This window comes from Colletotrichum jinshuiense, chromosome 3 (assembly GCF_051148585.1).
Source record: "Colletotrichum jinshuiense chromosome 3, complete sequence".
NCBI lineage: Eukaryota > Fungi > Ascomycota > Sordariomycetes > Glomerellales > Glomerellaceae > Colletotrichum > Colletotrichum jinshuiense.
Genome location: NC_139310.1, coordinates 4667513 through 4681953, shown reverse-complemented (window position 1 = coordinate 4681953; position 14441 = coordinate 4667513). Strand labels below are relative to the sequence as shown.

At 55.3% G+C, this 14441-nt stretch overlaps 4 protein-coding genes across 4 annotated transcripts; 3 read left to right on the top strand and 1 right to left on the bottom strand.

The window, feature by feature from the left end:
* Window positions 1–1786: 1786 nt before the first annotated feature.
* On the top strand, window positions 1787–3660 carry EsH8_III_001224 (uncharacterized protein; the record flags this gene model as incomplete). Its single annotated transcript, XM_083262949.1, has 2 exons — window positions 1787–1830; window positions 1884–3660. The coding sequence occupies 2 exons, from the start codon at window positions 1787–1789 to the stop codon at window positions 3658–3660; spliced, it is 1821 nt and encodes a 606-aa protein (XP_083123436.1).
* Window positions 3661–5926: 2266 nt separating this feature from the next.
* Window positions 5927–6736, top strand: EsH8_III_001223 (uncharacterized protein; the record flags this gene model as incomplete). Its single annotated transcript, XM_083262948.1, has 2 exons — window positions 5927–5987; window positions 6093–6736. The coding sequence occupies 2 exons, from the start codon at window positions 5927–5929 to the stop codon at window positions 6734–6736; spliced, it is 705 nt and encodes a 234-aa protein (XP_083123435.1).
* Window positions 6737–9066: 2330 nt separating this feature from the next.
* EsH8_III_001222 (SDR family NAD(P)-dependent oxidoreductase) lies at window positions 9067–9858 on the top strand (the record flags this gene model as incomplete). The annotated part of the gene is made up of 1 exon (XM_083262947.1): window positions 9067–9858. The coding sequence occupies one exon, from the start codon at window positions 9067–9069 to the stop codon at window positions 9856–9858; it is 792 nt and encodes a 263-aa protein (XP_083123434.1).
* Window positions 9859–11278: 1420 nt separating this feature from the next.
* EsH8_III_001221 (uncharacterized protein) lies at window positions 11279–14136 on the bottom strand (the record flags this gene model as incomplete). The annotated part of the gene is made up of 2 exons (XM_083262946.1): window positions 11279–13918; window positions 14020–14136. 2 exons carry the CDS (start codon window positions 14134–14136, stop codon window positions 11279–11281), a joined length of 2757 nt encoding a protein of 918 aa, XP_083123433.1.
* Between the last annotated feature and the right edge of the window lie 305 nt (window positions 14137–14441).

The window sequence follows — 14441 nt, the reverse complement described above, 5'->3', positions numbered from 1 at the left end:
TTTTCGATCGGCTAAGCTAAGCTCCCCCCTTGCCTGTTCTTCCACCCCCCGAATTGGCTCTAGACTAGTTGGTGTACGTGGTGGTCAGGTAGGTGAGTAATGTACCCTTCAGTTGACCTGACTCTCTAGAAGGCAGTCGGATTGGAAAACATCGGTCAAGGATAGGTGAGCAGGCCTTTTTCGATCAGAAAACGCAGTGGAAACTCAAAGGAGATGAGCCTACGGGCGTGAATCTCACACAACCCTTGATCCCGGAAATCCCGTTCAGGTGGTATTTTCCGGGGTTGACTTCGTCCTTATCGGTCGGCGTCACGAGGCCCTTCTCCCCCCAGCGGCCAGGGGTCATTCATCGCGTAAGGCTCGCTGTGCTTTTAATTTTTTTTCAGGGGTCCTCCGCCGTCCCGTTGGCTGGCTCCCTTTTCAGCAGGCTATCCGAGCTTCGTCACAACTCGCGCCGGGCTTGGTGTACACTATTATGTATGTGTGCGTATGTGTGCGTATGTGCGCGCGCGCACCCACCGACCGACCGTCTCCTTGCAGATGCAGCAGAAGGAGGATTCGATTCGGTCCCCTCCCCCTTCCCCTGGCCCTCGCGTCCGTTCCCCCCCACTTAAACTGCTGATGTGCGCGTGGTGACCCTGTCTGACGACGTGAGTCTACGTCAAAGGGGGAAAAGGCTGAAATTGCACGCACTGTTGCCAATTCGACCACCAGTCGGGGTGAGGGACGTGTCGTGGTGTCGCGCTCTCACCGGGCTGCCGTTTCATTAAACACCAGTCCCAAGAGGGAAAATATGCCTGGGAGGAGGCCTGTTCTTCATCTCCACACTGCACTCGGTCGTGGGCCACCCCTCTTTTGTTGGCGACAGCGGCGACGTCGCAATAGCTCGGCCTGCTCCGGACGAGGTCCCCATCAGAGGCCCGTTTCCATTGACTTTTGTTTGCCGTCCTCCTCGCCCGACGAGTTGACGATCTTTCCGCCCGTCTCTCGCCACAGCTATCTATCTCTCGCCCTCGCTCTCTCGACTCCTTGCCGGCCGCTCCTCTGAGCTTGTTTCCAAAGGGATCAAATATCAGTCTCACCACTCTTTATTGCAGACAACCCTCGTAAGACGGGACTCACCACTTGTTGCTTTTCCACCCGAAAAGACCCAACCCTCGCTCAACCTTGTCTTGACCCAGGACACACCCCACACCAGACCTCTGCCCTGTCCACTGATCTGGGCAGCTGCGTCCTTTCTGGGCTCCCTCTTTGGGACGACGTTGCTGCTCTGCCCCCTGAACCTGCAACGGATCAACTGTCTTGGGACCGCGAATAAGGATCGTCGCCCTTGTCCATCGCCCAGCGCATCCCCCACACACCTCGAGCACTGTCAACCCGGGAAAAAAAGACGCGACATGGCCCTTTACCAATAACCACCGCCGCCGCCCTTCCTCTTCCCACGACACCTCTGCTCCTGCTCGGTCGCATTTCACGCTCCCGGCTGCTCGACGTCGGAGTCGTTGGCCGCTCCATTCATTCATTCCTTCATTCCTTCCTTCTTTGAGCCTTTCCGAGCCGGCCCCAAAATCTCTTCGTCCTGTCGTATCGTTTCCGTTTATTCCATCGTTGACCTGGCCGTCCGTTTCCCGGGTCTGGGCCCCATTATCTGTGCATAGCTCACAGCCATTTATGCCCCTTCATTTGTCCTGTATGCCCCTCACCTCGCCGACCCCTCCAACGCCCATCTCGTCGAGTAGTATAACTGACCAACACGCAAGTTTCTTGATACCCTCTTAACACAACCATGGTGTCCTTTTTCGGGTTGAGGCTCGGTGCCGATAAGAAGAAGTGTGTCTTGTGCCCTCACTGCGTTGTCCAGCCGTGATGCTGACCTTGTCCAGGAAAACCGACAAGGCACCCGAGCAAAAGCCTCAATGGAAGAGGGCTGACCAAAACCTCATGGGAGAAGGCCAGTTCTTCGGGAACAACCTCGATGCACCCATTCGCATCAATGGATCCCGTCCCGGTACCGCCATGTCGAACAAGAGCTTCGCCACCAGCTTCCGCCACCCGAATGCGCCGTACCTGAACGTCGGCTCATCTTCCCTGGTTGACCTCGGGGCCCCCGGCGGCAAGGGCGGTATCCGGCCAGTCGGGTCCGAGGCTAATCTAAACATGCGCTTCAACAACGGTTCCATGGCGAGCCTAAACAACTTCGCGAGCCCGCCCATCATTACCGGCGGCAGCAGACCGAACAGCAGGCCAGGAACACCCAACTCGCCCACTCGGAAGGCCTGGGTTAACCCCCTTGACGTCCACTTTGTCCGTGACGGTACCGGTTCGAGGAGTGACGGCACTCTCAGCCCGGCCCCGAGTGCCGCACCCAGCGGCTATCACTCCCCGAGTCTCTCCCCACTTCCTACGCCGACAGTCGCCAACGCACCCCGCAGCCCGCTTGGCCAGTTCGAGTTCAACCTGAACCCTTCAGACTCGTCGAAAGACGATTCGCTGACCCCTGCTCCGTTATCGCCGACCAAGGCCTACCCTTCTCCTCCCCAGTCTATCAACGGCTCCCTTCCGCTGTTGAAGACTGATTTCAAACCAAAGACGTCTGTCAGCACCGTCCGTGACGCTCACAGGCCTGGGCCGGCCTCACTTCCTTCTCCAACCACGTCCACGGGACGCTCCAGCGACGAGGAACGCTTTTTCCCTAGACCAATCATCCAGAACGTCGCAGCAAAGCGGGACACGCTCACCATCACCACGCCGAGGAGGCAGAGCTTCTCGATGAACATTCACGAAGACCCCACCGGACTCGACTTCGGCATGGCAGACCAGCCAAGCCCCACGATACCGGCGAGTCCGCCGCCGAGGAGCGCTCTGCGGCCGTCTCCGCCAGAAATGAAGATCCTGCCGCAGCCGCCCCTGAGTTCTGCTGCTCCGCCCCCGAGGCCGCCACAGGTGCCTTACGAAGGGCCGTTGCGGAGCCCTGCCCGACCTCCCGACGATTGGATCAGCGCCAGAGAACGCATGGGCTCGGACGCGCGGGAGAGGCCGAACTTTGAACCCAGAGGGCGGCTGAACTCCGACGCCCGCGAACGCACCAACTATGATCCCCGGGAGAGACAAGAGCCGGATACCAGGGAAAGGAAAGGCTCCGATGCCCAATATCGCGGGGACCGCGCTCTGCCACCAGGATACCTCGGCCCCCCGCCCACCTCGAGACGGGTGGCACCAGGTGAGGGCGAACGCAGCTACGGCATCACACCGGCGAACCGACGACCGCCTCCGCCTCCCGTGGAGCTCCAGCGCAAGGCGTCGAACCCGCAGTTCCGGCCTCCCGGGTGGGACGACAGAGACGTTCAGCAAGGGAACTTTGCCATGATCTCACCTCGCATGCAGCCGCCGCCAACGCCGAACACCTTGGTACCCGAGGCCTCGATGGATGCGAACTGGCCGCTGCCGAGCCCGTTGGCGAGCCCAACGTTCGGGATGGGGAGGGCGCCGCAGTCGCCGGGCGAGAAGCCCGAGGGCCAGCGTGCCCCGGGGCCAACGATGCCCGTGACGCCCGTGACACCGGTGGCGCCCGTGATGGCCGGGCGGGATGCAAGGCGGCCCGACTTCGGGCTCAGGGCCCCGACAGGGATTGCCGACGAGTTTCGAGTAGGGTTCATTTAGGGCTGCGACGCGGAAGCGGGCCTGGAAGATTGCCAGAAACAACTAGAGTTGTGACGGAGGAGGCTGGGTAGTATTTGTAGCATTCTGGGCAAGACGGTGGAACATACCTTTGGGGAGGACATACGGGGCTCGGCGCGATCCAGGAGGTGGACGCGAACATACGCAAGTTTGCCTTGGGATGGGTTTGGTGTCGGCCAGGGAAAGAGACTGCCGAACGGGCAGGTGTATTGCACATTTGGTGTTCGGTTCCCACTTCATAATTATCCAATGATAATGTAATCAAATCATATCTGATCTCACAAAAGGTTTATTTCACTTGGTTCTTTTTCTTTCCTCTTTGCGCCGTCCATGCATGACTGACTGACTGACGGACTGCAAGGCAATTGCTGCAAACTCTAAACCTGTCTGCGATGTATGACGTACGTTCCCCATCGGCATGGCTGGCTCACTGGGATATGGAGCTTCGATCTTCACGTCTGAACTCGAGTTAGCAGCGAAGAGAGGACTCAACAACCCCCCACCCCCCCCAATGGACCAGATGAGCTCTTCGACTTCGAAGCAGGCGGTCTCATAAAAGATGGGGATAATTGTTCGAGATCCTCCTCAGGGCCAGTCGTCGAAGCGAGCCGAGTCCCGGGGGTTTTGTATGTTGACTACCGATGGCTATTAAAGGGGCTAACAGGCCCGTGGTTGCTGGTAAGTTTGGTTGTACTAAGCAGGGGGTGCCTGCTCAACCCGTCCGTCGACCTGAATCCATCACTACCGGTACCATCGCAGGCGGGGCGCCTGCGGCAGAGGTACCGGTAGCGACAGCGGGATCCTTATTCTCTCGGTAACTCACCGAACTCGGTGAGGCTCAGGTGAACCGAGGCCCCACTTCCAGGTCGCATAAGGTAACCTGTCCAGGGCTTGCGCCCTGAATTTGCCTCGCAATATGAGTCGTCTTTTTTCGGCTGCTTTACAACAGCGGCGGACATAGCTCAGTTGGGAGAGCGTCAGACTGAAGTCAACTTCAATCACTTAATCTGAAGGTCGTGTGTTCAATCCACACTGGCCGCATGTTTCCTTTTGCAAAATTGGCTCTCGCCTTTTTTGTGCAGGTATCAACAACCACCAACGAACCTTTTGCTTCTATTTATATACTACTACAACCAACCTCGTTCACCAGCACCGACTCAATCAGACGTCAAAGACAATAAAATTACCATACATATATTCCGCTTCGAGGCATGATGATCCGTTTTAACACAGGGGCGACAACTAACCAAGCACCCACAAGTTCCAGACGTTTGAAATCCTCCTTCGTTCCCTGTGCATTGTTTTCCTTTCTTTCTCGTTTTGCAGCATCTTCGTTCGCAAAAGGAAGCAGAACGCTCCAGCAAACGCCAGGATGTACCGAACTCGAACACCAAAACCCCCCCGGGACTACCCACATTACATGAAGATCGACCGCGCAAAGGCGGCTCAGCCGTCACAGCTCAGTCGAAACAGGGGGGAGAAATGCGGGGGGCCAAGGAACGAGGTAACATCAGAGGCAACTTCCCCCAACACATCCGTGATTCAGCACCTTGCTCCAGTCGCCGCCGCCTGTGATTTCCCCCCGAGTCTGGGCTGGGCAGGGCAGGGTTCCCAAAACATCTCCCGCGGCAAGGCGGCGCTGCTACACGCCGGGTCCCCTTCGCTCCCCTTTCCCCAGTTTGGGAGGGGGAAAATAGCCATGAATTGAAGCTTAGTGTAGCGATGCCCCGGCAGTAAGAGTGGTGGGTATGCCAGGGGAAAGGTTGTGACCTGGATTGGCCCGACTGTTTGCTCGTCCAAGTTCAGGTTCCTCGATCGTCCGATTGAGGCAGGCCGGCCCCAATGCCCCCACCGGGCACACGGCCAAGCCTGTTTGATGTCTCCGGACGACAGCATGCCATCTAAACTTCCAGTGTTGCAAAATGTCCGCTATGGTGTAAGCCAAGATCCGACGCCGAACGCCCAGCCGTCTGGTCTCTCGATATTGCCATGGTTTGTGGCGGCTATCCCCCCTTCCCTCCCCTTCCTATAAAGATCCGGATATCCTCAAGGCAATGGGACTTACAATCACGCACCTCCAGTCGCCATTTGTTCTTTCTTTCTTGTCTGTAACCTTCTTCCTAGTGCTGCGCGCTATTCACTTCATTCAAGCTTACGCTTTCTTTACGATACATTTCGCCTGACCTGTCTGCCGTAATTTCCATCCTACCACATCCGCAGGCCGTATCAACCCTTCAAAAACACCAACATGCGTTACACAGCTCTCTCGTTGCTTGTTCTTGGCCTGCTTACGGGCAATGCCTTGTCAGGTTAGTAGATACTCACTCCTCACTTCCTTTCCCAGGTCCAGAGACCCCTTGACAGGGTCCAATACCGATAAATCTACGGGTGCTAACTCGACTCGCTCCATATAGCACCTCAGGGAGGCTTCGGAGGTGGCTTCGGCGGTGGCGGCTTCGGCGGCGGCGGCTTTGGCGGCGGCGGTGCTGTAGGGGGCGCGGGCGGCTTCGGAGGTGGAGGAGGAGGCTTCGGTGGTGCAGGCGGCTTTGGCGGCGGCCAGAACGGAGGCGGCGCGAATAATGGCAACAACGCTGGCGGAAACAACAACAATAACGGCAACAACGCTGGTGGAAACAACAATAACAACGGCAACAACGCTGGCAATAACGCTGGCAACGATGCTGGCAACAACGCTGGTGGAAACAACAACAATAACGGCAACAACAATGCAAACAACGGAAACAACAACGGAAACAACAACGGTAACAACAACGGTAACAACAACGGTAACAACAACAATAACAACGGCAACAACGACAACAACGGCAACAACAACGGCAACAACAACGGCAACAACAATGCAAACAACGGAAACAACAACAATGACAATGGAAACAACAATAACGGCAACAATAACGGCGCCGGTGACGCAGCTGCGGCGGCCGACTTTGTGGGCCTGGCTTGCACCGATGGAACTGGCGCTGGATCCTGCCAAGCAGACGGACAGTGTGATGTCAACGGCGACGTCAAGGTTGTCGAAGGCCAGTGTGGCCAGTAAACGGGAGACTGCCCTCGGCAAAGCTAGTATCTGGCTGGCTCCTATAATGAAGTTGAATAAAGACGTCTACTGTGGACCTTCGGTTCATTTCAGGTCTTCTCCGTTGTGTTGATTGTGGTCTAGGACAAGACAACTCTCTTAAGGCGGTTTTGTGACAATCAGCCTGTAGTCCTCGCAAAAATCCAAGTCCGTGCCTTACTTAGTCTGAAAGCTTGAACTTGTATACATTGATTGGCTGAGCTGTAGGTGTTGAGTCTAAGAGATAGTTGTTCTGAACAGACTGAACTTGTGACGGATAATGTTCAAGAACTTCCTAATTCACCATGTCGAAACAAAACACCTATTCAACCACAAAGGTCTTGTTAGGGGATGCAAACCCCACTCTATTTAAGGCCTTCTCTTCGAATACATCAATGAAGGCAGCCATCATACCATTTCAAAAGCAACTTGACAACGTAAAGACCCTCTTTACTCACCACCCAGGCTCATATTACACAATATGTGCTTCATCATCCGATACAATGACGTTTGCCAGGATTGCCAGGACGTCATACACAGCGAGGACAAGCCTAAATGGTGCTCGGAAAAGACATGGGTCCGGCAAGGCCCCTTTAGACCCCCAATGCCGTACTGTCCCAAGGGCGTCACGCTAGAGCCCGTCAACAAGTATCTAAACCGTTGCCACGCTTGCTGGGTGAAGTCGCATGTCATTACGCGGGGATTGAATATGCCATGCAATCAGCCGCCCGGGCGCCAACAATCGCAGTCACATAAGCAGCAGGGGGAGCAAAACACTCGGGATGGGAACCTGCCAGGTAGCCCAAGTAGCTGCCAAAGCGACCAAGCCGCCCTGGACCGAGAGACACCTGAACCCTCAGAAGAGGCTCAGGGCTTCCTCGCACGCGGTGCTGGGCTATTGAAGAACATCCTTGGTGGGTATGCACCGTCCTTCTTTAGAGGGGGTTCGAGTCGTCGGCGTTCGCCAGCCTGGCCGGAGCTTGACGAATGGGAGGATATTTGTGACGATGACAAGACCGCGTAAACGAGAATGGCAAATCATGTCCCAAAGCCCCAAATAGCCTTACTAAATGGAAATGTATGCCTTCCAGGGGTTGTCCCAACACGAGAAAAGAGTAGGAAAAGAGCATGAACTACACAAATATGCGCAAAGGGGGTCGTGCATCTTTCAAAGAAGCGCCTCGGGTTGTGTCCTGGCTCTCCAATAGAACCTTATCCGAACCCCCGTGCACATGGTCCATGACAAAAGCCGAGACTCGACAGGTTTTGGCCCGCAATCAAGCTCAACCATACACACTTTCGAAACCACCCGCCAATCGGTAGCTCCTAATTCCGAACAGCTTAGTTCATCCCACTCTGGCGGTCAACTCGAAGACATCGTGGAGAGGTAGATAAATAAAACCCCCGGGGGATGGATGCGAACCCGAGTACCAAGCCGGGGTGTCGGGCCATCGTATTCGCATGCACCTGTATCCCACCTGGGCCGCTGAAGACTCGCTAGCAGCAACTGACAGGCCTGTGAAGAGATCGCCCCGGTCACTACCCCAGAAAATAGACACGATGGAAGTAGTGGCAGCCAGCCTGGGGCGGAGTTCTGAAAAAGTTCAATCTCCGTCCAGGTAACATGTAAAGCAGTATTCACATCGATAGCCCGTTGCGATTTTGTATATGCCCAATGTATGAACGCATACTCAACCAAGAATCTGCAGTCGGCCCTGTATCCCGAGCACGCAAGTTACCTACCTACCTAATCCGTCCATCCTCACCCCTGACGGACCAACCAACCATCCCCCCCTCCCTCCCCAAATGCCGGCCCAATGCCGTCCAAGCCAGATCCCCGGGCCCAAAAGGTGGGCACAGCGTACCGTGAGGGTGGTAACCGAAGGAGGGGGGGGGAAGAACGCCTGGGGCGAAAGCGTCGGAATTTCAGAAACACACGAACCCAGAATCAAAACCGAATACGATTAAGACACACACTATGGGAGACGAAGACCGACTCCACGAGCACGTCAGGCAGCGCGCCCAATTGAGTTGGACAGACGCCCCGCAGAACCGCCCCGCAACCGCCCCTCCGCCGACGATGCTGAGCTCTACATAAACTTGTCGGGGAGCTCTTCCAGTGGCTCTTACGTAGTGGCTAGCTCCCTCGCTGTGTCGAACTTTCACCCATCTCCTCAGCTGTTCACCCGCCCACCCCCAAGCCCTAAACTCAAATATATACATACATCGGGGAATATTCCGCCAGCCTCAACCTTTAACTTTATCCGCGGCCTACCAGAAGACGTCTCCCTCTTTTACACACCACCACCACAATGCCCACCTTTCCCGGCACAACGGTCATCGTGACCGGCTCCGGCGGCGGCCTCGGCAAGTCCATCGCCGAGGCCTACCTCGCTACCGGCGCCAATGTCGTCATCGCCGACCTCAACGAGGCCCGCGTTGCCGCCGTCGCCGCCGAGCACCGTGACACATACGCCGGCCGCCTGCACACCATCGTCGTCGACGTCACCTCCGAGGCCTCGGTCGAGGCCCTCATCAAGGGCACCGTCCAGCGCTTCGGCCGCCTCGACGTCCTCGTCAACAACGCCGGCGTCATGGACAGGTTCGACCCCGCCGGGGAGTGCTCCAAGCAGACCTGGGACCAGGTCCTCGCCGTCAACCTCACGGGGCCCTTCCTGACGACAAAGCTCGCCGTGAACCAGTTCCTCGCCCAGGCCGGCAACCACGGCGGGCTGATCATCAACATCGGCTCCAACGCCAGCTACCGCGGCCTGTCGTCGGGCGTGGCCTACACGGCCTCCAAGCACGGCCTCATCGCCGTCACCAAGAACACGGCCGGCTTCTACGGCGAGAAGGGCATCAACTCGGTCGCCCTGCTGCTGGGAGGCATGGACACCACCAACATCATGGACGCCTTCGCGCAGGGCGTGAACCAGGCCGGCATGATGAAGATCACGGCCGTGCAGCCCGAGTACAAGCGCGGCGAGACGGGCGTGGACCCGGCTTCCGTGGGCAAGTACTGCGTGTTTTTGACCGACAAGGACATCGCGGCCGCCTCGAACGGGAGCTGCATCGTCTTCAACAAGAACTGGCCGTACGCCTAAGTTGAGGGGGCTCGAGGGGCTCGAGGGGCTCGTTTGGGCGGAGGGAAAAGACGTGCTTGGCCGACAGGTTGGGGGGGCATGTTATCAGGCGCAGGGTTTAAACATCAGGGAATGAATGGCGTGAACCAAAAAGCGGGTGGAAGTAATCCGGAGTGCCCAGAGAAGTATATCATTTATGAACATTTACGATTGTATGCCATTACACCCGTCATGACTTTTCCACGCGAGGCGTTGCCGGTACCGGAGACGATGCCAATCACAGCACGGCCCAAATGCGACACGGAGGGCCTGGCTTTCCAAACCGGCACCAACAGTGTATGTAGTCTCCATGCTACCTTGACGAGGGAGGGCAAGGGGTAACCGTAGAGACGATGAGTCAAGGACTGCATGAGGGCGGGTGGTATGCCTCGTTGCAATACAATAAATAATTGGACAGGGGAAACACCCGCGTGGTCACTGAAGGGAATTTGGGGAAGAAGCGCTGCACATCGGAAGATGCACCGTCAGAACCAGGAAGATGAAGTTAAAAAGTTGCTGTTCTTCTCTCAGGCCGTAATCCTCTACTAGCTGCACACTTGGCAAAAAAAATTTAGACGAACGAATAAGCATCCATTGACAAGGTAGATAGATAGATAGACAGAAGAAGCTCAAGCAAAAGGTCTCTTCTGCCTGTCTCTATCTAGGTGAGAAAAAAAATGCAAAAATAGAAGATGCGGCCAGTGTGGATTGAACACACGACCTTCAGATTAAGTGATTGAAGTTGACTTCAGTCTGACGCTCTCCCAACTGAGCTATGTCCGCCACGATCTTCGATAACCAGATCCAAAATTGGGGTCTATATAGCGTGGGAATTGAGCGGGGCCTCCCTCTTCAACTCGCACGAACACACCAACACCACTGCGATCCTATCGTTCAACTGAAATGTAATTACACCGTGGGCTACAAAATGCCGCCAAAGAGAACATAACGCCGTATCATTCTACTTCTATTTGTCACATCTACAGCAGTTACTGCATTATTATTCGTGCATTTCTTCCCTCCTGATTTGAACAGAAATCACGTACTCAAAATATTCACATTAGATGAGAGTGTTCGGGATCGCTAGTTTAAACCACCACCTCGGCCTTGAAAAGAATTAAAAAGAATTGTAATGATAATTGGAAAATATGTCTTTGCAGAGGATCTGTTCATAATTTTCGGCAAAATTCCCAACTGAACTGTGAAAAGGGACGCATCTTCGTGGTAAACTGTTCCTTCACACATCCAATAGTACACCCTGATACTGTTTCAAGGCTGAAAAGCGAGCCGCCAGAAGCCGTCGTGGCCGCCACCCAAATGCCTATAAACATATCCTCTCGCGCTGCCGAATCTAACCCTGTGGCTGTATCACTATATTAACATCAGAAACTATTCCGGCAAGTTAGTCGTCATCTCGCACGATGCCGACCATCCTATCTCGTTCCTCCCTCAGGTGCTTGTCCTCGCCCCCCAACAACATCTTCTCCTCGACGAAGGCAGGATCATTAGTCCGGAACTTTTCCGTCATTGCCATTCCCAAGTTTAATGTCCGAGGCACCGAAACCTGTGTCGAGAGCACTGGCGGCGGTGGCGACTCTGGCCAGAGTATGCGCTGCGCCTCTTCATCGCTCAGCACCGACAGCGATGGAGCTGTAGAGGAGGAGGCAGCTTCAGGCGTGCGTAGTTGTAGAGTGGCATTAGGCTGGGTACCATTGGGCACATCCTGCTTCTGCTGAACCGTTTGCGTCTCCATGTCTCCGTCTCGCTCATCGTCTCCGTCCCTGTCAGAGGCATCGTAAACATCGTGCGAAACCTGCTCTTCCACCTTGAGGACATCCCTCTCTTCCTTGGGTACCTTGTCTTCGCCCAACGCGACAATATCCAGCGAAGTCAACTTGATCAGTGTAGTTCGTCGATGAGTTTTCACGAGCTCACGCACAAGCATTAGCTCGTTCTCCTTAAATATCTCATAAAACCCCCGATTAACCAAAGCCGCAGCATGCAAGTCGCACACACTGTGAATGCTTTGCAAGATCTTTAACCGAACCGCACTTGGTAGCTCGAGCATCTGTTTTTGCTTCCGCTCTCTACCGGGTCGCATCAAGCCTTTTTGAAGAACAGCCTGTGGTTGCCCCGATCGATGCCTGGACAGGCCCCAGCCGTGAGCGCGCCTGCTAATATCATGCAACGTTAGTCCGGATACGCTATTGTAGATATCGTTGATAGCCGCACGGAACTGCGGTGCCGGGTCGCAGACACCGCCCTTGTGAAGTGCCTGCGGAGGACTTGCCGTCGTCCGAAGCAAGTCAACAACCTGTGCAAGACTTCTGCGAGGTGACTGGTAGGGATTGGCCAGGTGCCCGAGAACCTCCGGCTTCATAATTGTAGGCAAGAGCTGGAGTTCTCCATATATGAGCATAAGCCATCCAAGGTTCGTCGCATCACACCAATGACTGCCTTTGGGGCATCTCGGACTGCTGCTGAGTATAAATGTCGATTTGGTAGCCAATGGTTCTGGGGATGAACTCGGGCTGGGCGAGCTGTTCGTAGCATGTGGCGGCTTCAACCCGCTTGGCGAGTTTGTTATACGAACTTCCCCGCCAGCCTTCGAAGGAGGCGGCAGATATTCCCGTATCGTGTTTACACAGCAAGCATGGACCTGCGCCATCTTTGCTCCTCTCACAGCCCATATTTTATCCTTGATCTTCTGCGGCCACGGCTTGCTCTGTAACTCATCCTCTCCTACGAGGTTGAGGATGGCGGTTTTCGACATTCGCGTGAACAATTGTCGAATCCCAAAGGCGTAGCTGATGAGGAGCAAGCCATCTGGCATGTCCTCGCTACCTTTATGTATCCATTGGGGCAACCATCTGTGCTCGACAAACAGCTCAAGTGGCGAAGTACAGCGATATCGTAAACACACTTCAGCGATGGCCACGAATTGCTCGAAAGACACTTCCCGCGGAACCTTATCATTCTTCATATGCGCTGCATAGAGGAGAATTGTCAGCGCCTGCTCGCGGTCATGTTCCAGCTGCGGCATACGGTACAGCATCGCCTCGGTGCCGTCGTTGCAGATGTATGGCGTTTGCGGAGGGGGCAGTTGGTCTACCAAGTCCTCATCGTCGTATATATCCATGTGCGCATGGCTGGTAAACATTCTTTCAAATATCGGTGACGTTTCCGCCAGCATGAATGAAGAAACCCGAAATCTGAGCACCGGCGTCGGCTCAGCTCCGACGTTCGCAAACTCGAGTATGGCGTCGCCGTGGGGCGAAATATAGTGCTCCTTTACTGGCCTCTCGTCCGAGACGCCAGACTCTCCCAGTTGCAGAATGCGAGCGATGTCAACAAGTTCTTGCTTGACTCGGTCATAATTCCTGAATCGTATATCGTATCGTGGGAAGAAATCAGGGCTTGCCGAAAAGGTCTTATCAATGCTGGTTTTCCTCATTTGCTGGATCGCAGCCGCGCGGAAGTCTCTGTCCTGGAAGAGGGACTTGACCATACTCGCCGTGGCGTCAGGCTCATAGCTTCTGTATGTCTCGGAGAGCGAGAGCTCAAGCGCTCTCAGAAGAGACTCGATACATTGTTTCCAATCACGGATAGCCGACAAGAAGGCCTCGTTGCCGGGCCCAGTTCGTTGCTGGCAACTCTGCCCGGTCGAAACCTCCGTGAGACTCTTCCCACTGAACGACGACCGGGTATTAATGGTCGTGGGACTTTGGGGCACATCGAGGGAGGATTCTCGCGACGTTCCGCTGTCTTCCGTCCATATCCTGGGTGTTTGTAAATGACTTGACCGTGCAGTTATTGAAGATCGCAGCAATGACCGACATAATGCAGCGTGGTCTTTGACCTTGGCATATTCTCGGTAAGCAGCATCGGCGTCCTTTCCAGAGAGTGTCAAGACGACGCGGTGCGTGAGCTGCTGAATTTGCCGGTAACTGATCTCCAAATCGTTCAGGTTAATGGCTGAGTTGGAGTCGCGGAATAAAGCTACGTCAGATGACTCGCCAGACTCGAAGTCGCTACCTTGTCTCTGTCCTCGCGATGTAAGCCTCGAGCGAGCCGGACAGTCCATCGCCATAGCAGTATATTTGTGGACGAGACCGATAGTGGGACTTGGGGTGGGATTCTTACCAAATGCCGGTCATCCCTCGCTGAACTAATTGATGAAATCTTGCGCAGCGCGTGGCTGAACCGTCTGATCTTGGGCGATGTCGGGGAGACATCACTCCGGCTGCGTTGCCTTCCCATTACACCAGCTGCGAGCCAGATACCAGGCAGGGGCAGCGTTCAAAACGAGACTTGGGACACCAGGGTCAATCATCTCCGTCAGTCATCAATCGGGGGACAGCACGAGCGTGGGTTGGCTAGGAGCACCGATTGAATTGTTCGCACAAGTCTAGACCTCGTGGAAGCTAGCGGGATGCCTTTAAGTAACCGAAAAGTTAGGTGCGGATACTTGTGACGAACAGAACGGATATCAGGGCGTGGGACATGGTTGCAGGCGATGGACTGTTTCTGCCTGGAGGTGCTCCAGCCGCATTATACTCGGCAGG